Genomic DNA, 26,493 nt, shown 5'->3' with positions numbered 1-26,493 from the left:
ATAGCATGTTGATAATGTTCAAATGATAATTTTGAAGTTCTTGTACACTAAATAAACAAGATTTCATCCCTCGTTCCTGAGTCTTGACTAACAGCACATCAAAGAACTCAGTTTTCTGTGATTACGGATCTTTAGCTAAACTGAACGTACAGAGGGAGGCCATGTGTATATTATCTTAATCTTATTATTTTGAACTCAGGTAGGCATTAGCCATAGGATATTACTGAAGATTCTTTTGTCTCCCATAACATTGTAACGAGACACATTTAACACCTTGAACCTCAACTGCATAAGGCCTATGGAGGAATTTTTCTCACATAATCCAAGAGCACACATTTTCATTCAGAAAGCAACATTTCATGTCTTTTTTTTCTCAAATACTTTTGGTTACATTTTTTATTTTGAAAGCAGGAATTTATATCTTTCTTCTCAAAATGTATAATGGCTACTATTGATTGGCGCAACCTGTGCCGCACACTGGATGTAGGGAGAAACAATAGCCTCCGCTTTCTGCTTCATGTTACACTGAACATCTGCCAGCAGTGTGCTACTGATCGCTAACAGCCTTCTGATATTAGGCAGGAGATTGTTCACCCAACCAAGTCCCTACATTCAATGTCTGGCACAGGTTGCTACATCAATAGTAGCCACACAGGCACACCCTCTAGAAGGAAACAAACATACCCAGTAAAAACGCTTTCTTTCTATTGGAGGTTGCTAGGTGATGGTGCCAAAAGGTGGTTCCAAAGCAAGTAGAAAATATTTTGTAAGCGAGCAGAGAAGAGAGTTCTGCAAGAGCGTGAGGAGAAAGGTTTGAGTAAACATTACAAGTTTTGAGACAAAAGACATGAAGTCCTGCTTTCAAAATGAAAATTTAAGTAAAAGTATTGAGAAGAAAGACATGTAATCCTGCTTTCAGACTGAAAATGTGTGCTCTGAAATTATGGCAGAAAAATTCTTCAATAAAGTTCTGGCTTGACACGAATGCCCACAAAGCCTGGTTTAACCCTTCTAAAATGGATAAACCAATATGCAGGTCACGTTATGTGTAGCCTAGCTTTACCTTGCTTCACAAAACCAGGATAGTGGATGTTTAAATAGCCTGGCTGTATTAAGTTCCGTCAGGTTGAATGGTGAACGTTTGTGGAGCCATTTTGAGGTCTCTCCAGAGATGCTCAATTGGTTTTAGATCAGGGCTCTGGTTGGGCCATTCAAGACTGGTCACAGAGTTATTTGGAAGCCATTCCTTTATTCTAGCTGTGTGCTTTGGATCATTGTCTTGTTGGAAGGTGAACCTTCGACCCAGTTCTGAGAACTTGGAAGAGGTTTTCTTCCAGGATATCTCTGTACTTGGCCACATTCATGTTTCCCTCAGTCGTCCTGTTCCTGCAGCTGAAAAAATATCCCCAAAGCATGATGCTGCCACCACCATGTTTCACTGTTAGGATTGCATTGGGCAGTTCTCATGCTGTGTATATCATAGACATAAATGATATACACTTATGTTTATATGAATATGTCTAAGAGTGCTACTCTTACTCCTCTTCCTGCTCTCTTGATTGGCTAGCAGTCCTTCACAGCCTTGCTGGGGTTCATGGTCTTTATTTTGTCATCTACATATGTAAGCATGGCTCTGGAAGAATGTGAAAGGGAGATATCACAACAAGAAGGTTTAGTTCTTATGATATTTTTTCTTCATTAGACCCTTAAAAGCAGATGTGATTTTTTGTGTGTTCAGGGAACCAGAAGAGGAGATCAAACGTTTTCCAGTTCACCACATCAGAGACAATGACAGCGTAGAGGGGAATGATGCCACTGTCTTTTCCATTTCTGATATCATACAAAAGTAAAATCAAATAATATATAAATCAAACTATTGTGTTTGATCATTTTAGTACTATTTGTAACAATAAAACCCCATGCTTGTTTTAGCTGCAGTGAGGAAGACATGGAGGAATTGAAGACCCTGAAGGAAAACTTAAAAGGCAAGTTTGAGTGTATGTTCTGCTATTCGTATAGGTGTGTGCTAATGATGTAAAAAGAAAGAAATCACAATATAGAACTACAGCAAAAGCAAAAAAATAATAATTGAATAATTTAAGACTTCAACTCAAATATTGTTCTTTTTTTGTTTTGGATTTCTTTCTGTTACTTTTTTTTAAACAAGAAACAATCTGGCTCAGGACAATGTTAAAATTGCCAGAAGATGTCTGGGAAACATTCATACAGCATCTTTTGCCTCACAAAGAAAGGGTGTGATGACCAAGGGTGTAGAAACAAGTTTATCATTGGGGGGGACACATATGAGAAACCTGACAAATCCATAAATAACTTGAGCAGAAATGTCATAAACAATGGTCTCATCAACACGTTTCTTAGTAATGCATTACTCCAGTCTGACACATAAGATTAATAGTAACTAATCTAATACTTACTTGTTAGTATTAGATTAAATCTGCTATTTAATCAGAGACAAAATAGCAAGAGTCATTTTCTATGCTTCTCTCATGCAGTAGTTTAATGCGATGAGGAAAGAGGAAGGATGGACTTTTTCATTGAATAATCAAGTTACTTTTTTCAAAATAACTGTCCCATCCCTGGTAATAAATTAACTACAGTCTCTATATATACTTTTATCTCAAGGTGGCAAACTGCCCAAAGAACATCATTTCCATTTTCTCTTGAACAAAATGACCTCGGTCTTTAATCAAGAAAACTGTCATTCCAGGTCTGTACACTCACTTTATCATTTGCCTCACAACTAGCAAGCTAAATACTCAGGTAGAACACAAATTCTCTAGCAGCATTTTGTATGTATTTTATTGGTCAAAATACATTTACATATGTTGACTGGCAACTGAACAGGTTCTGCCTCTTTCTAAAACCTTAACCATAAAAGAGATAGTGACGTGCTCCTAAACTTACAAAATATAAAATGGCTTCAGAGATGAACATCTAAGGTACAGCTCCACAGTATAAAAATGGTTTATTTTAGACTTTAACAGGAAAAATAAATTCCACTAACAGATCACTACAGAGAAGCATTTCATTATATAAATGTACAGAATACTAGTGGGGTGTTTTACTGCAGCTGATAACCTAACCACATTACCTTCATAGTGGATAGGTACATATGCACATATATTGACTAATTTAACATAACAAACAATGGATACCTTAACTTAAAAGTAATTACCAACAGCAAACTTTAACTACACAACCCTAACATTCTTGCAGTCATTCCCAATATTGAACATTTCCACATTTTGACTACAACTGCCCTAGATAGTATTTGTTGAAGATGTGTCAAGTCATTTATAAACATTTTTAAATGGTGTCAATAGCTATTTTCCGACTGTTCTATTTGTTTTCCCTTACTTATTGGGGCCTGAGATACTTGAACTCCTCCACTTGGGGCAGGACACCCCCCCGATCCAGAGAAGGCACTCTACCCTTTTCCGGCTCATGACCGAAAGAACGAGATCGCAGATACAAGCGGCCGAAATGGGTTTTCTCCGTCGGGTGTCTGGGTTCTCCTTTAGAGTTAGGGTGAGAAGCTCAGTCATCTGGGAGGGACTCAGAGTAGAGCCGCTGCTCATTCACGTCGAGAGGAGCCAGTTGAGGTGGCTCAGGCATCTGGTTAGGATGCCTCCTGGACCCCTCCCTGGTGAGGTGTTCCGGGCACGTCCCACTGGGAGGAGGCCCCAGGGAAGACCCCGAACACGCTGGAGGGACAATGTCTCTCGGCTGGCCTGGGAACGCCTTGGGATTCCTCCGGAGGAGCTGGAAGAAGTGGCTGAGGAGAGGGAAGACTGGGCCTCCGTTCTGAAGCTCCTACCCCCGCGACCCGACCCCGGATAAGCGGAAGACGATGGATGGATGGATGGATGGATATTGGGGCCTGCCATAGCAATGTATAGGGAGAGCAGTGACTGACTGCTCTTGATATACAATCCTATGGCAGGCACATATTGTTCTACACCTCAAAATAACTGCCACTTCCTACTACAGCTAATGCGGCTCGTACCACTGCATGCCCCCTCACAGTATATACATCAAAACTTGTGGCTCGATCCCGTGAGGGGAGCTATTAGTTTTGTTGGTATTTCAAGTAACTGTGGTGACATAATTAACAAAAAACGAGCCAAATTCAACTCAAAACAAAAGTCTAACTGACACAAAACAGTGTCAGTTAGACTCAAAGTAGACATATAATTTAGTCTGCCCCTTTGAACTGCTCTTTAGAACCACAGTCATGGCAGAATGTCAGAACTACAGGCATTGTGTATCAACTGCTATAAACTCATTGCATCTCTGAATAGTGATGTTTATGTTATATCTTATATGCATATCATCTTGTGGTGGCAAAAGCAACAAAAAACTAGCATGCTCTGGACTTAAGACGAAGTACATGCACACATATTCATGACATGCTTTGATTAAATTAATAAATTTAATTCTAGTGGGGCGTGCTGTGGTGGCAGAGGGGATAGCGCAACCCTATGTTTGGAGGCCTTGAGTCCTTGACGCGGCCATCGTGGGTACGATTCCCGGACCTAGCAATATTTGTCACATGTCTTCCCACCTATCCTGTCAGCTTACTTTCATATAAGGGACTCTAGACCCCACAAAAACCCCCTGGAGGGGAGAGGAGAAAAAAAAAGATTCATTTGATGCATCAAAGAGTGATGTTATCACTGCTGACATCATCAATACCAGTGGAATTGAACATTCTAATGGTGCGTTCACATCAAACGCGTTTTGAGCATCAGGCGAGTCTGGTTTATATTCAAAGTCTATGTAGAGTGCTTGATGCGTTAGATGTGTCAAACCCTCCAAACGGTTCAAATTGCGCCACGCTAAATGCTCGAAGCGCATCACAACAGCTCTAACGCGCCTCTATATAGACTTTGAATGCAGACCAGACGTGCCTGATGCTCAAAACACATTTGGTGTGAACGCATCATAATATGTCCAGTGTCACATTAGGTCAGTGTTTCTCAATTCCAGTCCTTAAATTCCCCTCCTCTGCAGGTTTTAGATTTCAGAACAGCTGATCAAAATGATTCCATGTTCTCTTCTATAGTCATCAAGAACTGCAGAAGTCTATTAATCACCCACAGATTTGAATCAGGTGTGTGGCAGAAGGGGAACACCTAAAACATGCAGAGCAGGGGGACTGAGAACCGGAACTGAGAAACACTGCATTAGTTCCATCATATTAGGACCAGGCTTCGGTCCTAACATGATGGACTCGTTGCTTTGGGTCAGGGGTAACGTTTAGAGGTGAGATGCTAATTAAGTTTTAGATAGGGTCAGTGTTAGGAATAGACTAGTATTGTATAGGGTTAGGGAAAATGTGTGGATTAGGCAAAATTGCAGCTACTAAAATGAAGGGAAATCAATACAAAGTTCTAATATGGGTTGAAATAGTTTTGACCATTGGAACTGAACATTCTATCCACCTTATTGCTGGGAGGCTTACTTTGGAAAAGATTATGAGTCTTACTTCTGGCACCCACCAGAAGTAGCAGTATCTCATTGTAATTTGAAGGGGTTTTGGCTAATCTATATTCATGATAGAAGTTACATCTCTCTTTTCAGTTACTGTACAATATTTAGTAAACTTGTTTATGGACACACCGTCTGCTATCAGAGAACTGTTCAGTACAGAGGATTGTAATTATGAGTTTAATCACAGGGTGCGACAGGAACACAGGGTTAAGTTTTGTAACAGAATTTCAAAATAAAAGCCTAAATATTCCTCTCAGGATAGTACTAATATTAGCCTTTACTATCTTTTTCTCTCAGGTTATTGCACTGCCCTGCTGCGCAAGATAGTGAAACAACATTAGCACAAACCTTAGCATTTCACTGCCCCCCTCTAGCATTAGCCTTTTCCTTAAAAAAAGCTTTTAGCTATTTTTCTTATTTATTAGCCACGCTTAGTACACTGAATGGAGGATGCTCCACATGCTACTGACAGCATTTTGGCTAATGTTAGCAATTTGGCTCATTTTAACTTGTACACTAATTTCAACATACTGAATGGTGTACGTCCATGTTACTCAACATGTTTGTGACTCTCCACATGCTATCGAGTACATTCTAGCTTACTTTAGCATTGATGCTAATTTGTAGCATCAGAACGCCCACAAAGTGTGCCAAACGACAGGCACACTTTGGCATGCCCCGTTTAAATTTCTTCAGAAATTTTCTAGTTATGTATTGAAATTCATGATTAATCTTATTACTAAAATATCTCAGAAAGTATTCATTATTAATTCCATGGGCCGTCATCATTCCTGTGTTATCACAGTATTTTTCTGACTGCCTGTTAGCTTAGTGTTGGCTTCCACTTCCCGGACTCACACACACCTGTCCTCCTGCCTGCATGAAGGCTTCCTCTTCATGAACATTTCCACTCCTTCCTAGAGGGCAGCAGCAGCTAATCTGAACTCTTGATCAATCTTTCCCTGGTCACTTCTCTTTCTCTCATCATCCTCCTTTGATGATAATGAATCCCCTCAATCACTAATTCCCCCTCCTCCTCCACTACTGAATCTGCTCCAGCGGGTAAAGTTTGTTTGGTAAACATATCAGTTAGTTTGACACATTTTTTGTGAATGAGCTTATGCACTTTTTAGCTTTTGTTGTCATAGTTTTTCTGATTTGCCCCGTCTTGTATCCGCACACTTTTTTCGGACTCTGGTAGGCTGAAATGGCGCTATTTATAACCTTGGTGGAGAGGAGCGAGCCAAGTGGGACTGAGGGATATCATTGGATAAGCTCAATATCTTTCAATAAAATCAACCCATGGGCTGTTGCGGTCAATAAAACTTATATTTAATATACTCTTTTTGTTAAATTATGGGCTGCCAGATATGGACAGTCTGTGCATCAGTCTATAGTACAGACGGCCAGTCCTCCCATGGACAGAAGTTCAAACTGAATCCAGCCTTTCTTTTCTCTCTCTTCAAATTGTCAACCCATCAGAGTGGTGGGTGCGTTGCTCTGATTTACACGCCACTTCATACTTTTACCCGCCTTTGGCCAGTGGCGGGCGCTAATTTCCATCACTGCTATCAACATTCAATTTTAGCAGTTACCTGGTCTTTTTGAATGAAAGCCTCACCAACTCTCTTTACGTGAGCTTTGTTAATTTTAAAAGAGTACGCTTTGTGACAATTGTGATTTTTTTCAGTTTTGGAATGTACATTAGCAATACTGCATCCAAGTACAAGTGCAAAGTGGCTTTTTGGATCCAAATCATAGCTTTTTATGAGGAGATTAGGTAATAACAACAAAAAAAAAAATCAAATAATATTTTGATGGATTCTGCCCTATTGATCTTGAGATTATATCCCAGAGTGGTCAAAAATATAGCCAGAATGACCATATTTGCATAGGTATGTTTTTTTTTGTATGCCAAAAGGAAAATCTATTACAGTTTCATGGAATATACAACTTTCCTGTAAAGTGAGAACTCTGTCAACACAGTAAAAAACATTTTTTTCTGCAATACTCACTTTACTTCAAATTAAATTAAAAAATATTTTCTTAATTCCAAAGGGAAATTAAATAATATATAAATAAATGAACCGTGACATGTAAACAAAATGACAGTGACTGACTTCAATACATAGTGTCTGTCCTTGTCAGTTATTTACACACTTTTATTATCAGTTAAGATAGTTTGACTACTTTTCTGAGAAATGCATGGAGAGACAAATTCCTGATAGCTGTGTGTACTGGTGTGCATATGTGTGTCCATAACTGTGTCTAATCAGTTGTTTCTCTCCAGTGTTATCACGTTGGCACTGCAGTGGGACTGGCTGCAGTTAGGGCTAAAATTTACAGTTGCTTGCTAAAGTAGTCATACCCCTTGAGCTTTTCCATATTTTGTCACATTATAACCACAAACATAAATATATTTTATTAGAATTTAATGTGAAAAACCAACATAGAGTGGTATACAATTGTAAAGTAGAAAGAAAGTTATACACGATTACAAAAAAGTTTTTACAAATAAAAACCTGAAAAGTGCATAGTGAAAAAGTATTCAGGCCCCCTGAATTTTGTGGAACCACCTTTTGCTGCTATTACAGCTGCAAATCTGTTAGTGCTTGTTTCTACCACTTTTGTACATGTGGTGACTGACATTTTTGCTTAATCCTTGTTGCCAAACAGTTGAAGCTCAGTCAGATTAGGTGGAGAATGTTTGTGAACAGTAGTTTTCAGATCAATCCACAGATTTTTGATTAGGTTCATGCCTGAACTTTGACCAGGCCGTTCTAACACATGAATATGTTTTGTTTTAAATCTTTCTGTTGTAGCCTGGCTTCATGTTTAGGGTGGTTGTCCTGCTGGAAGCTGAACCTCCGTCCCAGTCTCAAGTCTTTTTCAGACTCCAAGAGGTTTTCTCCAACATTGCTCTGTATTTTGCTCCATCCATCTTCACACCCACTCTGACCATCTTCCCTGTCCTTGCTGAAGACAAGCACCCCCAGAGCAGTGTTCCCCAACCTTTTTAGTACAGCGGACCGGTCAACCCTTCGTCAATTTTTCTGCGGACCGGATGGGTGGGGATGGCGCGGATTGAGATGTTGTAAGGATCGAGACAGATGCCGTTGTTTCTTAATCATTCTGCTGCATGTTGGCGCGCAAGACGTAATCGACAGCATCCAGTTTAGGATTTTTAAAATAAAAGCTCCTCCAGACTCAATACATAGAACGAACATATTTAATTATTTCTTGCGTGGCCCAGTACCAGCTGGTCCACGTACCGGTACCGGTAAGCGGCCCGGTAGTTGGGGACCACTGCCCCAGAGCATGATACTGCCACCTCTATATTTGACAGTGGGAATGGTGTGTTCAAAGTGATGTGCATTGTTAATTCTCCATCACACATAGCGTTTTGCATTTTGGCCAAAATGTTCAATTTTGTGATCTGACCACAGCTCCTTCTTCCACATGTTTACTTATGGTTTTCTTTAACAATGACTTTCTTCTTGCCACTCTTCCATAAAGCCCAACTAATAGTTGTTCTGTGGACAGATTCCCCCTGAGCTGAGGATAATCTGGTCCAGAATCACCATGGGCCTCTTGGCTGCAACTTTAATCAGACCACTGCTTGTTCAGCCTGGGAATTTAGGTAGACAGCCATTGTAGGTTTACTGTTGGGCCAGACTATTTCTTGATAAATCTTTCTCTAGCCTAAGTCTGCTTTGAACGTCTCTACAGCTTTCTCTCTGACATGTCTCCTGTGTTCCTTTGACTTCATGATGCTGTTTGCTCCCCAACATTTCTCCAAACCTCTGAGGTGTCAGAGCAGCTGGATTTGTTCTGACATTAGTTTACACACAGGTGGACTCTGTTTAGTCATTAGCAGGCATCAGGCAACTTCTGAAGACAATTGGTTGCACTCAAAGGAAAGGGGGCTGAATACTTTTCCACACCGCACGTTTCAGTTTTTTATTTGTAAAAGTGTTTTGACTCAAATAATTTTATTTCTACTGTACAATAAAACACTCAGTATTGGTCTATCACATTACATTTTATTGAATTATATGTTTGTCATAAAGTGACAATATATGCAAAAATTCAAGGGGTATAACACTTTTACAAGACACTGTAGCTTACCACCATTAGTGCATGAAAGTTATCATGGACCATAGTCTAAAGAAAACACAACTCTGACTAATATAGAATGTTAGTAATATTATTTGGTTTTGTTGTGGAGTGCAATTATTTTTTTGGTTGGCACTGACTTGACTTGTTGTATCTTGTGCTTCTGTTTCAACCAGACTCTATGCAGACTAACTCCAAACGACCGTTTATTGTGTCAAGGTGGAGGCAGTTTTGGTATGCGCCTGTGACCTCATTCCTGGGCAATGTGCTGATGTACTTCCTGTTCCTTTGCCTGTTTGCCTATGTTCTGTTGGTGGACTTCAAAGGTCCTCCCCCGGACGGCCCCTCCACTCTGGAATTGGTGCTTTACTTTTGGGTCTTCACATTAGTATGTGAAGAGATCCGACAGGTTGGTTATTTCCACACAAATTTATCTACACTGACACACATTATGTGTTTATTTCTTAAACCCATTACAGCTAGAAAATTGTGGAAAATAATATTCATTTACTATAACGGTGTCTTTCTAATATCATTTTACCCCTTAAACCTTTTTGCATTTTGTCCCAATATAAGCAAATAAGACCATGCATTATTGAGCTAACAGCATTATAAAGACCAAGAGATATCACAGACAAATCAAGGAGAAAGTTGCAGAGAAGTTTAAACCAAGGTTAGGTTCTAAATTATGGAGCTTCAAAGGTAAAGATAAAGGTAATTTTATTGATATAGCACATTTTCAGCAACAAGGCAATACAAAGTGCTTTAAAGGAATTTAAAGAAAATACAAACAAAATAACAAACCAAAGGAAAGAGCAAAAGAAAGAATCTAATTTTGATTTGAAGTATGTAAACTAGATGATCCTATTCAAGGTTGGTAGATGAATGTACGTATCTTCTGGTCTAAATCCTTTTCTGGAATTAAACTAGAGGACGTGGAGAGAAAAAAAACTGTTCAAATGTTTTGAAAATCCTGTTTTCCTTTTTTGGGTTAAAGGGCTGTTTATACACTTTTTGCAAATGTATTGTTGGAGTCTGAAGAAGAGATATAAAGGACAGTTTAAAACATTTCCTATGGTCTAGATGAGGGTTTTATGTGAAGAGACATGAAGCTGAAGTTGGTGTCTGATTGCAGTTTCCTTTTCGTGAAATGACTAAAGGGCAATTCCACCTATTTTTACACTATCTTCAGTATTTTTCATTTACTCTAGTTAATTAAAACATTTAGATTCTTCAAACCTTGACTAGAAGAGATATTTCAGCACTTTTTTTGCATCTGGGCCATATGAGAATTGATCTCCGCCTCTGAAATTAGCTTTATTTTGCTGTTTTCCACTTTTAACTTTCTGTTTTCTCTCATTGTTTTTATATTCAGTGTAGCAGAAATTGGTCTTGTGTTTGTTTTATTTCTTTCACCTTCCTAAATGGGAGCATCAACTGAGATGCTTTCAACAATTTAATTTTCTTTCTTGTTTTATTAACTTTTCGCTCTTATTTAACACAGAAAGTACTCCTACATAAGTGCTTCTTTTTCAGTGTTGTGTATCTGCTTAATCGCCACACTTTTCAGTTTTTTATTAGTAAAAATAAAAAAACTGTTGGTTGTAGAGGAGGTCATTGACGGCTGCTCACACTGAACCAGCTTCTATGGGAAGTTTCTTCCAGGTTAAAGGAAGTGTTTGCTCTCCATTGTCACTACATGCTTGCTTGTTGTAGAGTTTGCTGCAAAGTTAAAGACAAATGTAAGTGATTACATTGCATCACTCAATTGCACTGAGTCACTGACTTGCAAATTTCAAGCCTCTTGGACCAGCAAGTAGTGACAGTAGTAGTATGGAATAGCATGCAAAACAGAGTAAAGTCAGAAAAAAATACGTTAAAAAATACGCAAACGTAGCTTAGTCTATGCACCAATATGAGAAGTCTGCCGTCTGTTTTGGACATAACACAGGCATCCATAAATGCACTGGAAAACACAAAAGCACTGACCAGGGTTGAGGCAGTGGAACAAATTGAGCATGGCCAAATAGAGGAGTGTTAAGAGAATTAAAGCGACTGAAGAAATGTGAGCATCCAAAAATAATCATGTACACAGAAAAATAATTCAAATGAATCATAACCAAATGTTTTTTGTTTTTGGTTTTTTGAGTGATAGAGGAGAGCTTCTCATGCAACTATGAAAAGAAATGGATCTCTTCAATTAAAGAAAAACTGTGAAATAAAAATGTTTGCAAGTTTGAAAATGCTTCTGGTTTTAACAGGGACTTCTTATTCTAACACAAAATGGCCTATTTTGACTTTTCATTCTGCTCAAATTATTTAGTCAGTACAAAAGAATAATATTGTTCATATTTGAAGTGACCACCAGTTGTAGTTTTGGAGCTGGAGCAGTTCTAGCGTGATCCAAATGCATTAAAAAGGGATGAAATCACCCTTTATTGTAGTTTCACAAATCAAATAAAGGTTTCACAAATTGCAAACTTGGCTTAAATATTCTGCTATTAGAGCAGAAAAATTTTGTCCAAGTTTAAATAATCCAGGTGTTGTAGTTTTTTTTTAACTAGAGTAGGTAAAAGATACTCAAGGTAGTGAAAAAATAGGTGGAATCACCCTTTAGCCATTTTCTAAATAGGAACCTGCAATCGGCAACCAACTTCAGCTTTGTGTCTCTTAGGATAATATCATCTGGGACATCTCTAGACAGTAAAAAACATTGTAAATTATGCTCCATGTCTCTCATTTAGACTCCACCACCACTACCAGCTTTGCAGAAATTGTATAAACAGCTTTTTCACCCAAAAAAGGATTGTGCAATTTTTCAAACAGTTTCTCGGGCACTGTACTAAATAGTGCTCTTAATCAATTAAAACAGACTAATCAGATTGATCATACTCTGACACTGTGATTAATCACATTTAATTGCTATGCCTAACTGCATCTTCTCAATGTAGACTAGTGTTTCTCAACTTTTTTTGGGCCAGGATATCTCACCTTTTTCAGCATTCTCAGATGAGCAGAAGTAAAGGAACAAATAAACGTAAACTGAATAACATTTAATATTTGGTGGCATAACTGCCTAACACCTGCAACCCACAATAAACTCTTGCATTCTTTATTTGTGATGCTAATCCAGGCTTTTACCATAGCTTCTTTCAGTTCTTTTTTGCGGGAGTTCTCCCTTCAGTCTCCTCTTCAGGAGGTGAAATGCTTTCTCTTTTGGGTTAAGGTCAAGTGATTTTTTTTTCACTTTTTTCTTCTGATGAAATCCTTTGTTTTGTTGGTAGTGTATTTTGGTTCATTGTCCTGCTGCATGATAAAATTCTTTCTGTTTATTTGGGATGCATTTCTCTGTAATTTAGCAAAGTGTTTATGTACATTTTGGAATTCATTTTGCTGGTACCATCATCAGTTACATCAGCATTAAAAAATTAATGAGCTGTTCCAGAAGCAGCCGTGCACACTCAAGTCATGGCATTATCTTCACCACAACACTATTTCTATGGGTTTCTGTCCTTACAACCCTTTGCAAATTATTTATACAACTTTGTATGGAACAGAGAACCACCTAACTGTCACTTTTACTAATATATATATTTTTTAATCATTTTATGATTGTTTACTGATTTCTTCCTTTTCTGTTATTTATTTTTCAGTCTTACTGAAAAATACTGAGCTTGTGTGCTTTCGATCCAAAGCAGTTCTTCTTTTTCTCCACACTTTGACCTTTCCATCACTTCGGTGGAAATTAAAATTTGTCTCATCAGTCCATAAGACTGTGTTCAGAAACTTTTCTGGCTCATCTCTGTACTTCTTTGCAAATTGCGATGTAGCCTTCCAATTCTTACTACTGATAAGTGTTTTGCATCTTTGGGTGTAGTCTCTATATTTTTGCTCTTGGAGTCTTCTTTGAACAGTGGATTGTGATACTTTCTCTCATGCACTGTGGTGATCATTGGTGATGTCTCCTTTCCTCTTGATCAATAGCAGCTATCAACTCCACTCAAGGTTTCCGTGGTTACGTGCAAAAATTTACCAGTTATAGCATATGTGTATCAGATGTGTGCCAATGAGCAAGCATGACTTGAGCCATGACTTTCTGGTCTAACTGTGCTAGTGGTTTAGTTGAAGTAACCACAGATGTGTGTAAGGCTTCTTGGTTAAAATATGTGCAACAAAGGTAAAAAATGATATTTTTCAAAAGATTTTAAAAATAAAATACTCCAACATACTGTACATGGAAGAGAAAAACTGAATTTGGAACTCCTGCTCTAGCTAATGCCCCCAAATGCTCCCAAGTCCCCTGGCAAAAATCCACTAATCTGTTGACAGGACAATTACTAAAATGAACTTTTGATAGCATTACATATCAATGTGTTTAATTTTAAATTTAAATGAACCAATCACATGATGGATTTCATCTCTGCTCTGTCCTTTGTTCACAGACCTCTTTGGGGGGCAGTTCATTTTTGCTCCAAAGGATGAAGACGTACATCCAGGATGACTGGAACAAGTGTGACCTCACAGCTATTCTTCTTTTTCTTTTGGCTCTAATCTGCAGGTGAAGCAAGGCATCTGGTGGAAGTGTTTTAGCTAGGTTTGCAGAAGGACTTTAAAGCCTATCAGAACTGACAGGATCTTTTTGTCCAGATGTATTCCTTTTGTGCCTACATCTGTCTGTAGTAATGAGTGCAACTGTCCACAAGTTACAATGCACAGCACCTGTAAACAGGGATGCGCCAATTGGCCTGTTGTGATAAACAATAAATTATTTAGCTGCACATAAACTAAAATGAGCTCGATAATAATTGCTTGTTCCTTTTCGTCGTGTCTCTCTTTCTACCTAAGAGACCGCATGACAAAAAGCTTCACTCTTCCAGTTACTCTTCCCCTATATTTCCAAGAGCACTCAGAAACAATAATGGCTCAACAAGTGGGGAGCTAAGATTGTCAGTTTTCCTCCAGTCAGGGTAAACCCAAACACAGGACACAATAGCGATGACAGCGACAAAAGTTGAACAATTTTCAACTTTCTTGTATAGCATCAAGAATAGCCCATGTGAGCACGTGTACAAACTCGAAATTTCACATGCACAAATTATGCTGTTCGCTCAGCTAGATGAAAGTTACTCAGACTTTTTTTTATTGCTTTATTTCTTTAGTTGTTTATACTTACTTTATTGGTAAGACACTATTATGTCACTGCTCGAAAGGGAGCAGTGCTGTCTCCCATCACCATGTCAGTGACAGAAGACAGTTACAATCAGAGATGTTTAATCAACAAAATAGAGAAGGCTAGTGCAAAATAGTGCACACTAAAAGTTTGCTTATAGAGTTTGATGATACCCTTTCAATTTAGTTGAAAAACTAGCCTTTCGAAAAATGATGCAAACATTTAAAGTACACAGTAGTGAGTTTACACTTGTTTTCCTACAAAAGTCTTAACTGGTAGTATTGCCTATTTGAGCCCAATAACTGCGTGACAACGCACAGAGGAGCCAGCTGTGTTACTGGTCCGAGCCCAGCCGGATTTAAATTCATAAAGTATAAACCTATAAATCTTTTAGAACTAAATGTCCTCCACAAGTGAAACTCTCAGAACAAAGGAGACGCTTACAATCCGGCTTTAAGATTTAAATAATGAAATGAATAAAGAAATAAAATAAAGCAACCCCCACACCCAAATATAAATTTTTCTAAAAATAAAATGAAGCAAAGTTAGCCTGGCAGGGGCCCTAGTAAAGCATGGCGGGCTGCCAGGCTTATAATACACTGGGGGAAACCCTGAAAAGACTACACGCAGATATGTTTTTGATGAGGGAATAAAATTTTAACATGATGTAAAGTCGAAAAATATCTCTTTTACATGGTACGGCCCATTATTAGGCACATTGGTTTTGTGCTGGTCGGAACTAGAATAAATAAATTGGGTCTAAGTCCGTACTAAATCAGAAACAGACGGTCTAACAGAATCTCATCTTTCATGTTTTTGTTATGGCTTTGCGTTTGCTATCAGCGCACAGCCCTCCTCCAGCTTGTAAACAACTATGAAGGCATGCTGCACAGATATCTTACATTTATCTTTATCCAGTGGCGTGCCATGGGTTTTCAGTCAGGGCCTTCAATAGACAACTGCACCTGAACAATACCCATGTTGTACACAACAGTCCAAAAACTATGCACCACACCAAGCAACAGGCATCCAATAATATGCAAATAAATAAAAATATGCCAATTAAAGCAAAAATACAGCCCAGCATATATCAAGTAATATATCAATGTATATTTTAACAAAATACACAGGCAACAGCGCACATAATTCAAGAGTCAGCTCTATCTTCCTGGTTTCATTCAGAACACCAGCAACAGTGTTCTGGATCAGGTGAAGCTGGATGATTGATTTGTTAGGCAGGCTTGTGAAGACACTGCTGCAGTAATCAATATGATTGAAGATAAACGCAAGGATGAGTTCCTTGGTTTTTGCTGGGATATTATTCCTCTACTTCTGTACATGTTCTTCAGTTGACAGAAGGCCAATTTTTTAACTATCTTCATGTGGCTCTGAAGGTTCTGGTTAGATTATAGCCTGATCGCTAGTTTCTAATTGTAATAGCTGAAGCTATGTGTTGACTCTACATCATTCTTCTTTAGGTCCAAAGACAACAACTTCACTTTTGTTTCTGTTCAGCTGGAGAAAGTTTCAGTGTGTATAAATATCTGGTAACCAACTGTAGGTAAAAACTGACCAACTGAATTTAGCTTTTAAGTATGTGAAAAGATAACCTTTTTTTTATCTAGTCGTCTTGTACTAGATTTGTTCCTGAACATGCTTTGTTTTTAGATCTTTGTCTTCTTTGTGTTGGGCTGTATTATAACTTCATTGCCTTGAGGAAAATAAGAATAATACCTTTTTTTGTAGAATGTTTCCTTGGTCATTCAATCTTGGACGAGCTGTCATGGCCATAGACTACATGGTCTTTACACTTCGTCTGATCCATATCTTTGCGATCCACAAACAACTTGGACCCAAAATCATCATTCTTAGAAAAATGGTAATGGAACTCCTCACAAAACACTTAATTTTTAGCATGGTTGTAATTAGAAAAATCAATAATGTCAAAGAGTTTAGAAAAAGGTTAAAAGCATTCTGACTTTAGAGTTCTCGATAAGCATGCTGTACGTTGACATACATAAAAACACAGAACAAATATGGCCAATTTGAAAGGCTGTCACACATGGGAAAAAAAAACAAAACCCACAAAATGTGTTTTGGACAGATGAGACCAAAGGGTGAATGTTTGTCTATGATGCTGTCAGGTTCTATGTTTTTCGGTGTATTTATTTCTAGTTTCCTGTGTGTCTGAGTCTCTGTGTTGTCCTGTCTCCCCTTGATTAGTTCCCAGGTGTGTCTCGTTCCCTGATTACCTTATGTGTATTTAGTGTCACCTGTCTCTGTGTCTTGTCGGATCCTCGTCTACGTCTTGTCACTCCGTCGTCCTGTGTCTTCAGCTGGTAGATTATTTCACTTTTAACTAGTAGTGTTTCATCAGTATTACGGATTTATTGACTCAAAACAAATTGGTAAATTGTGCTAAAAAGTTACTTGCAAGTTGGTTTTGTCTTACTTCAATAGTACCAATATATTTACACTAAAATCTAAAACCAAAATACTTAAAAATATTTTTTTTTTCAGTGCATAATCTGGGCCTCATTTGCATGCATGAATGAAATCCCTCACTGTAACTCCAGCAATCTTCCTCAACCATCTGTCTTTGTTTTTCACAGATGAAAGATGTTTTCTTTTTCCTTTTCTTCCTGGGTGTTTGGCTGATGGCCTATGGCGTGGCCCATCAGGCACTCCTCTTTTCATATGATCCGCGGTCTAAGTGGATTTTCCGCAGAGTATTCTACAGGCCATTTTTGCACATATTTGGACAAATCAATATTCATGAAATGGATGGTAAGTATTTTTTATACAATTACAATATTTATTATGTGATCATATGGTATTTTTTGTCATTCTATCTTACAATGAAATACCTTTTTCTAAATTACTACTGTCAAGTATATAAATATTAGCTCCTATCCAGCAAAATAGTGCAGTTACAATGTTGATATTTTAAACTTAGTGATTAGAGAGGTAACATTTGTAAAACAGTAGCATTGTACCCCTACAAATAATTCAACCTTAGCTTAAGAATGAGAATTTCAAACAATCACCTGACAATGTTCTTAAATGTTTTATGCCTTGACTTTAACTTGCATAAATTCTTCACATGTATTTTAATATATATTCTCCCAAAAGTTATCTTAGATTGCAAAAATGCTTGTTTACTTTGTTGTCCAGGTTGAAGCTAACCTGATAAGTTAGCATCTCTTTGTCTGTCTGTCATGTCTGTCATTATATTTTTGAGATTCCTATGCCACACAAAGATTAAGTAGAAAAAGCAACTTGAGCGACTAGATTTCAGTGTCACTAAATGACAGTCCTTTTCTAACGTTCCTCTGATGTTCTTTATTCAAGCCGACAAACTGGAAGAACGGACCTGCACTTACAACCATTCAGAAATTGATGCAGGAGCAGAACCCTGTCTGAGTACCTATGCAAACTGGCTGGTTGTAATTCTCCTTGTTGTCTATCTGCTGTTTACCAACATAGTGCTGGTCAACCTGCTCATTGCCATGTTCAGGTACCCAGACATTATACATCTGTTCATTGTTCTATAAGTGTAGGACCTATTTTCCTCCATGTTTTGATGTTCTATCTGCAGCGCCACCTTTTCTAAAGTTCAGGAGCACAGTGACATCTACTGGAAATTTCAGCGTTACAATCTCATTGTGGAGTACCACTATAGACCATGTCTGGCACCACCTTTCATCATCTTCTCCCATCTTCACATTCTTATCAAGAGACACATCCGCCAGATTCCTTCTGCCAAGAGTCAGCACTTTGGTGAGAAATGGGAAAGTAGAAAAAAGGGGACATGTCTGAAAATGGACTAACATCTAGCTGTATAAAGAGAGGTTCCTAAAAGTTAGACTTGTGTTGAATATCAAGCTCCTGCATTGGCATGTATTGCAGGTGAGATGCCTTCATCTCCTTGTATTTACCAGGTAAAATACAGGTTATCATACCTTAACTTTTGCATGTGAGCAACAGTTAAATTCTGGTGTCACTTAACCAGATACGAAGTTTCCTTTAAAAATGCCTTTCTTCTTGTCAGGTTTGTGGAATGCACAACTAATAGTTATCCGGTGAACTGATTCTCCCACCTATCTTCAGCTCCTCCGGAGTTATGATCCTCTAATAGCTGATTCTTTGATAAATGTTCTCCTTGCTCAGCCAGGCAGTTTAGGTTGACATCTATGTCTTGGTAGGTCTGCAGTTGGCCTATGCTCTTGCCATGTTCAGAGTGCTGTGAAATATTCAAAGCTTGGAATATTGTTTTAAAAGGATCCAGGCCTAGTTGAACATGTTGGCCTAAATATGTTGCAATTGTCCTATTTCTTAAAAATGGCTGTTTGTGATACGCCAAAATTCATAATTACTTTTTTTTTAAATGTACAGTGAACCCTCGTTTTTCACGAAGGTTAGGTTCCACAAAGAACTCGTGATAGGCGAAGTCCGTGAAGTAGTTTCCTTTATTTTTTACAATTATTATACAGCATGATTAAATACTCTACATTGAAACCAAAGAACAAAAACTGTTTTAAGTCCTAAGCATTTTTTAACAAATATAACACTTTCTTACAAATAACTACAGTAAAATAATTATTTTAATCATCAATACGAAGTACAGTAAGACAAAATTGTGACTCGTGTATGTTCCTCTGACTGTGACGCTGCGGCCTCACTCCGCTCTCTAGAGTCTCTTTCTTCTGAAGCCTGTGGTGCCGGTGTGCTTTTTCGAGAGAAGAATGTAGTTATTTGTAGTTGTTGTCGCTCTTTTTTCTTCTGGGCAAAAATATTTGCCAAAATTTGTCAAGCTGTATTACATATATGTAAATACTGTAACGTTATTGGCACACAGGAAGAGAAGGAGCGCGGAGACTGTTTAGCCAGTCAGGACGGAACACAATGCACTGTGAAAGAAAAAAACCTGCACAAAAAACTCTTGAAGGAGGGAGGCCGTGAAAGATGAACCGCGTAATAGCGAAGGTTCACTGTACATCTTTTGACATATTTTAAAAGGACCCATGCAAGTCGCCATTTTTTTCACTGATGGGTTCATGATGCATTTTGGTTCATTCTGTACAGGAGTCTACAGAGTAAACACAGAAGGGCAAACTTTAGCCGAGTAGTTGTTGTTTTTTTTTTATTATATTGCGTTTGACTGGTGTAATTTTAGATAAAGCTACACTGTGTCACTATTGGGTGTAATTAAAAAAATAAAAATGTAAGCGAATCTGGATAATTTCCAACATGAAAGAAAGGAGAAGGCAGTGCGAGAGCCACCTCGTCAATTTTCCTACCATAGCACGGATAGATAGCTAAGTCTATCTGTCAGTGGTATGCGTCCAAAATTGCTACCGTTATATTTACAAACATAAAACTATAGATGTTGGGTCTATTTTAGTTCCTAACCTGCAAGGAATCAACCAGAGACACAAATTGCTTTTCTGCAGAAAAGGGAAGCTGAGCCAGACACGGAGAACCGTCGTCCAACACTGTCTGGGATCAACTCCGTTGGCTCTCAGTCCCCAACTGCCTTTTATTACAAAGAAAGAGGTTGGCTTTTTCACACAATGGATCAAAGACCTTTACTACAGGAGTTTCACAGGAAGCTAATAAAACAATCAGCTAATGACCACAGCAGCTGAAGACGCAAGAATGTGTAAATGTTTCTAGCCTCCAGGCAAACATCCTAAAACAGTTTATGATGTACTACAAAAGAAATAAACTAAGTAAGAAGCTAAGTAAATATCACACAGAATAATAATATGAAAACATTACCTTAAACTCATAAGTAAATGAACCTAGATTATTTTTTCTAACAATAGAGGGTTCTGTTAATGTTAGATATATAGGATTGCATTATTTGAGTGACAGGACTGAAGTGGAAGTTTAGTATTGGAACAATTTATATACATGATGAAACCACAAGAAGATCTTCCTTTATCTGAACATCCTACCTGTTTTAAATGAAAAGCTGCAGATGTATGCACTAATCCTTTTACTAGAATATCCTACCTGTTAAAAAATATTTTTAAATACAAATGTATTTGTAAGAATAAAACAGCATCAGACAGGGGAAACAATACAGATCACCGCAGCTCTTTTTGTGCATTAATATGTTGTATGACAGACTTTATCAATGTGCCACAATGTGTCCACCATGTCCATCATTGTGTTCCTGAAATGATAGGATATGATTAATATACACTAATATTACACGGCTATTACACAGCTTCAGTCCCACATAGTATCGCTAACATCTATTTAGCAAAGTTTAATAATAAAAACAGAATGTAATTAAACTAAAATATAGGGACAAAATAGCCCAAAAAACAACGTATTTTGTCCTGATTATCTGCCAAACAATGACTTGTTTACAGTAGTAACCACATTGCAGACGGCAAACTAATCCATTTATAAGCTGCCTGTCATGTAAAGTAAAAACATGAAGTAATCCAATAGTTTAATGAAAGTCAGGTATAAAATAAATTAAATAAAGCTTATCGTAATCTTCGATGAAATAAAACATATGAAACAAAACTTCCACAGGTAGGATGTATTTATAAGAAATCTGCTGAGTAAGCAGTATGTGACTTAGCATTGATGTGCGCATGCACATTACTACAAGGTAGGATGGATTTACGGGTAGAACAGATAAACAGAACACCTGTTCACACAGTCCAACCAGAGGCAAGTGTGATTCATTGTTTTATTTATGAAGCTGAATAAATTAAGCAGCAGCAGCAAAACACCAGCTCCTTCGGTCAACTCTGTCATCCTCCTCTTCATCACCTTTTGTTATTTCTACGTTCTGATCAATTTCAATGCGCTCCGGTTCAAATTAAAAAGGCTTAAACTTCACTCATCACTGTTTTGACTGGATGAGCCAGGCAGTTGGACCATTACACATATTTATCCAAAATGCATTGCAGCGTGAACAACATGGCAACATTCTTGTGAAAATATTTTATTACAATTTAAAAAACTAAATAACATCTAAAATAAATATTTCCCAAATAAGGTCTATTTTTATAACTAATCTTGGATCCTTTTAAATTTTCCCATAACTTTGTTCCTGACCTGTCTGAGGTCAGAAACAGAACATCTGCAGCTGTACTCAGATTAAATTGCACACAGCTGGATGGTGTTTAAAAGTATGAACACCTTTCTTTAAGGCCCCATAAGAAAAACAGCATCATTTCACACCATACTTATGACTCAATATGTCCGCCTCTCCTCTTACTACTGTATAACTGCACTTACTGATGTCTTTTATACTTAGCTATGGAATTGCAAGGCAGGAAGGCAAGCCGTCTGAATACATGGGAGGCTGGGCAAAAAGAGAACCTCTTGTCTGTTCAGAATAAGCAGCAAAGAGAGAGCGACTCATCACGACTTCAACGGACTTCTGTTAAGTAAGTTATTAATTGTATTAAAATATACATCGTGTTCCAAATTATATTCAAGTGATATTTTCTCAGATTTTCCTGAATGGTCAATGCAAATGATGGTCAGTATAATTTTCAAGTCATGAACTATTACAGTATAAATCAAATTTTACTGAACAAAGTTCCCCATGAGTTATTTTCAAAAATAAAAAACTCAAAATGCACTGTTCCAAATTATTATGCACAGCAGATTTTCTAAACATTCTATGGACTATGAAGAACTACAAACGGTCATTCTTTGAATGTACTGCATTAAGTGGTCACATGTACTAAAATCAAAAGTTATTTTAAAGGAGCGAGTTACATGTTAACATAGGACCCCTTCTTTGATATCACCTGCACAATTCTTGCATCCATTGAACTTGTGAGTTTGTGGATAGTTTCTGCTTGAAATTCTTTGCAGGATGTCAGAATACCTTCCCAGAGCTGCTGTTTTGATATGAACTGCATTCCACCCTCAGATCTTCTGCTTGAGGAAACTCCAAAGGTTTTCAATGGGGTTGAGGTCAGAGGAGTTATGGTGACCGCACCATGAGTTTCTCCCCTTTCATGCCTTTAGCAGTCAATGACATAGTGGTATTCCTTGCAGCATGTGATGGTGCATTGTCATGCATGAAGATGATTTTGCCACTGAAGGTTCAGCTCTTCCTTTTTGAACCATGAAAGAAACTGATTAGTCAGAAAGTCCATATACTTTGCTGAGGTCATTTTCACACCTTCAGGGACTCTAAAGGGACCGAGCAGCTCTCTCCTGATGATCTCAACCCCCAAAAAATGACTCCTTGCTGACGTCACAGCTGTTTTGGGAGGTGGTGGCCATCCACCACCAATACACTACTGTGTCCATCTGGACCATCCAGGGTTGCACGGCAGTCATCAGTGAACAAGTTTGTTTGAAAATTAATCTTCATGTACGGCTGGGCCCACTGCGACCGTTTCTACTTGTGCACACTGGTTTTGGGTGGCCAGATAGTAGGTTCATGTACTGCAAGCCTCTGGAGGATCCTCCACCTTGAAGTTCCAGAGGCACCAGCAGCTTCAAATAACTGTTTGCTGCATTGTAAGGGCATTTTAACAGCTGCTCACTTAATCCGATAAATTTGTCTAACAGCAACCTTCCTCATTATGCCTTTTATGAATTGTGAGCTGGAGAGAGCAGGCGGCTAGGTGAGGTTTGGAGCTGCAAATGAGCTTACAGTTTAGTTCTGGTTTGGAACCATCCAAGGTCATCAATGTACTTTGGGCAAGAGATAGAGATGAATGAGCAAAGCAGAAAATAAGCTGAGGTTTCACAAAGATGCAATAAAAACTGGTTTCTCTTATTAGAGAGCGAGAGACTATCATGGGTGAATCCAGCAGAGAGTGGAAGTCTTGGAGTTCCTTAAATCCTCTCAGGCTGAGAGGAGTAAGTGCTTACAAATATTATTGAAATGTATTTCTTCTGATTTATTAAGAATTAAAAAATATAACCTAATATAAAAAAATTGTATTAAGTAAAACTTGAGAAGAGTATTGTTTGTGCATATTTGTAATATATTTTTAAATGTACATTTAAAATCTACATTTTTACAAATACATGCAGTGTATTTCTAAAAGTAGACTGATATACCACTTATTTATCTGCACTTTTAGCTAATAGTCACATGTACTGTATAGATAATCTACTCCTGTTTATAGTCTGCACACTCATAGCCTGTATATATGTATACTTACAGTTTTAGCATTTAAAAAAAAACTTTAATGTACATTGTAATGATTATCTTTTATTCTCTTACTAAGCACTCCTGGATGGATGCAAACTGCATTACCTAACAAATCAATCATGATCCAGAATGCTGCTGCTTGCATTCTCACTAAAACGAGGAAGATGGAGCACATCATACCAGTTTTAAAGTCCCTACACTGTCTCCCTGTAGCTCCAGGAATAGACTTTAAAATACTGTTGTTAACCACTGTGTAAGGTGCAGATTTTTCTAAAAGTATATTTTAAAAAAAATATATGCCTTTACATAGTGTACCAAAATACAGTTTTTAAAGAGTATTAGAAGCATATTTTTAAAAATGTACTTATTTAGCATTTTTAATATAATCTTAATAAGTATATCCACTTATTAAGTGTGTGTGTATATATATATATATATATATATATATAGTTTTTAGAAATTAATTTATTGTACTGAGGCCTTACCTATCTATTGAGAACACACTGAAGCATATTTTTGTCTGTTCTCGGTGCCTTCTTCATGTGGGAAAGTCCATATTGGCACACAGCCTACCTTTTCTATAAAAATGTTCTCTTTGGTCTCTGTGTGAATAGCCATCAAACACAAACATGAAAAGTAAGACTTTCCTAAAATAGCTTTTGGTTGTCTTGAAAGTTGAAATATTGCAAATATTAAAATGTGTTTTCAGAAGTCCGCAGAACTTTTTCTGTAAAAAACAAAAAACAAACAAAAAAGAAACTTACATTTTCAGATTCAGACTTTAACTGCCTACCCTAGTCGCCATAATGTTTGTCCTGAAGGTTTTCCTGTCTAACATTTTCTGAGTACAGAGCAAAAATTAAGGCAGACATCATGTTTAGTATGTGCAGAGTATAAGTGTGAAATAATATACTTTCATGACTGTTTCCACCATAAAAAATTGATATAGCAAATTAATATTTATGCATGTTTGTGCAGGGTGGACAATGTTTTGAAGCAGCTGGCAGAAATCCGAGACCACGACCGAAGGCTGCAGCTACTTGAGACGCAGGTCAGCAATACCTTAAAGAAGACACTTTTTATGTCCTCCAAAAGTTACCACAGTTTCTTGATCACACGCTGTAATTGAAATACCTCACATACAAGGTGCTATTACTTGTTTTTAGCTTTTATTTTAATATTAATATTGGTAAAGGTTAAACAGTTCATGTCTACACGTGTTTGCATATGCTGTATGTTTTCTGTGTACCTGTCAATTCTGCCTTTTCAGTATCAATCAATCTGTCTCTCTCAGCTGAATTACTGTTGCAGCGCCCTCTCCTGGATGTCTGAAGCCATGTGTCAAAGTAATGTGATCACAACTAATCAGCCTCGTCCACTCCACAAAGGTAATTCCAAATTTGTTGGACATCCAATAAATTTTTAAGCACTAAATCCAGTGGGGCTTTTTGACAATTACAGTATATAATAATCAGTAAATGGGGAAATTTTGTACATTTTCAGGGCATTCAAGCTTTGTCAATCAAGCATATATTATACTGCAAATTTCTTTTTATCTTTTTTACTTTTTGAAGGTAGCTAGAAAACATCTTATTAAAATTGCTTTAACTTTATTTTGTGGATGCTTTTACTTGTTTTCTTTTTCCCAGCACAATGTGATATATGTCTTGAAAGTTTTACCTATTTACTATTTTTAATCTCTTTCATTTTGTTATAGATGTTACGCAACTCTCTACAACCTGAACTTCAGGGTCACATGCTAATGCAGAATTACTTTTGGATCATGGGCATTTTCATTCTGTGGACCACTTCTGAACACATCAATCTCTCCGTCAACACTAGCCCCTGTTCTGGCTAAACATAATTATCTGCTTAAACACTAATCGTGGGGCTTTTTTGTAACCCAAAGTCATGGATCAGTGAATGTTTACTCTGTCAAAAACAGTTCACTCAGGACATTTATGTTGCAAAATCTATAGTTTCCTATCCTGAAATGTTTTGTTGCATGATGTATCTATATTTTCTGCTGCGTAATGGAAAGGCCAGCATGCAATCCAACTCTTTTACTTTTTTTCTATTTGTTTTCAGAGCTAAATTATGCACTGGTCTTTGGTCATTGGAGAGCAGCTATAACTAGTTATGCTACCAAAGATTGCTATGTAAGAATAAATGAAAATATTCATGGTCATATGAAATAAAATGGGACCATCTCTGGGTTGTCTGAATTCATTGTTGCTTCACTAAAGAATTTTCCCTACATGCTGAAAAACTACTTTTATGTTAAACGTTAACAACATTAACAACGCACAATTACAAATTACAACATTAACGAAAACACCTGAGAGTAATTTGTAATTGTGCCTCGTTAATATTGTAGTGCTTTGCACCTCAGGGCCACCGTAAGCCACATTGACTGGTAGAGAATTTTTTTTTATTGGCCACTCAGACATTTCACCAGCCACAGTTTTTTTTTTCCTTTTGATTACAAACCCCACCAGTACAAGCATATTATATAAAATATATGATTTATTCTTAACTA

General features: G+C 37.5%; 1 protein-coding gene across 1 annotated transcript in view; it reads left to right on the top strand.

Moving 5' to 3' along the window:
* The window catches only part of trpm4a (transient receptor potential cation channel, subfamily M, member 4a), a 52,501-nt gene extending 26,333 nt beyond the window's left edge, over nt 1-26,168 (top strand). The window contains exons 17-28 of the mRNA XM_044099943.1: nt 1,739-1,846; nt 1,933-1,985; nt 9,807-10,039; nt 14,073-14,188; nt 16,547-16,679; nt 17,413-17,587; nt 18,152-18,317; nt 18,399-18,580; nt 22,086-22,218; nt 24,933-25,005; nt 25,249-25,342; nt 25,672-26,168. Coding sequence (XP_043955878.1) covers nt 1,739-1,846; nt 1,933-1,985; nt 9,807-10,039; nt 14,073-14,188; nt 16,547-16,679; nt 17,413-17,587; nt 18,152-18,317; nt 18,399-18,580; nt 22,086-22,218; nt 24,933-25,005; nt 25,249-25,342; nt 25,672-25,697 — 1,492 coding nt within the window. The 3' untranslated portion in view covers nt 25,698-26,168. The remainder of the gene's footprint in view (nt 1-1,738; nt 1,847-1,932; nt 1,986-9,806; nt 10,040-14,072; nt 14,189-16,546; nt 16,680-17,412; nt 17,588-18,151; nt 18,318-18,398; nt 18,581-22,085; nt 22,219-24,932; nt 25,006-25,248; nt 25,343-25,671) is intronic.
* The last annotated feature ends 325 nt before the right edge of the window (nt 26,169-26,493 follow it).

The sequence above is a fragment of the Gambusia affinis genome, linkage group LG19, assembly GCF_019740435.1.
Source record: "Gambusia affinis linkage group LG19, SWU_Gaff_1.0, whole genome shotgun sequence".
Taxonomy (NCBI): Eukaryota; Metazoa; Chordata; class Actinopteri; order Cyprinodontiformes; family Poeciliidae; genus Gambusia; species Gambusia affinis.
This window is presented reverse-complemented; position numbering and strand designations above follow the sequence as displayed.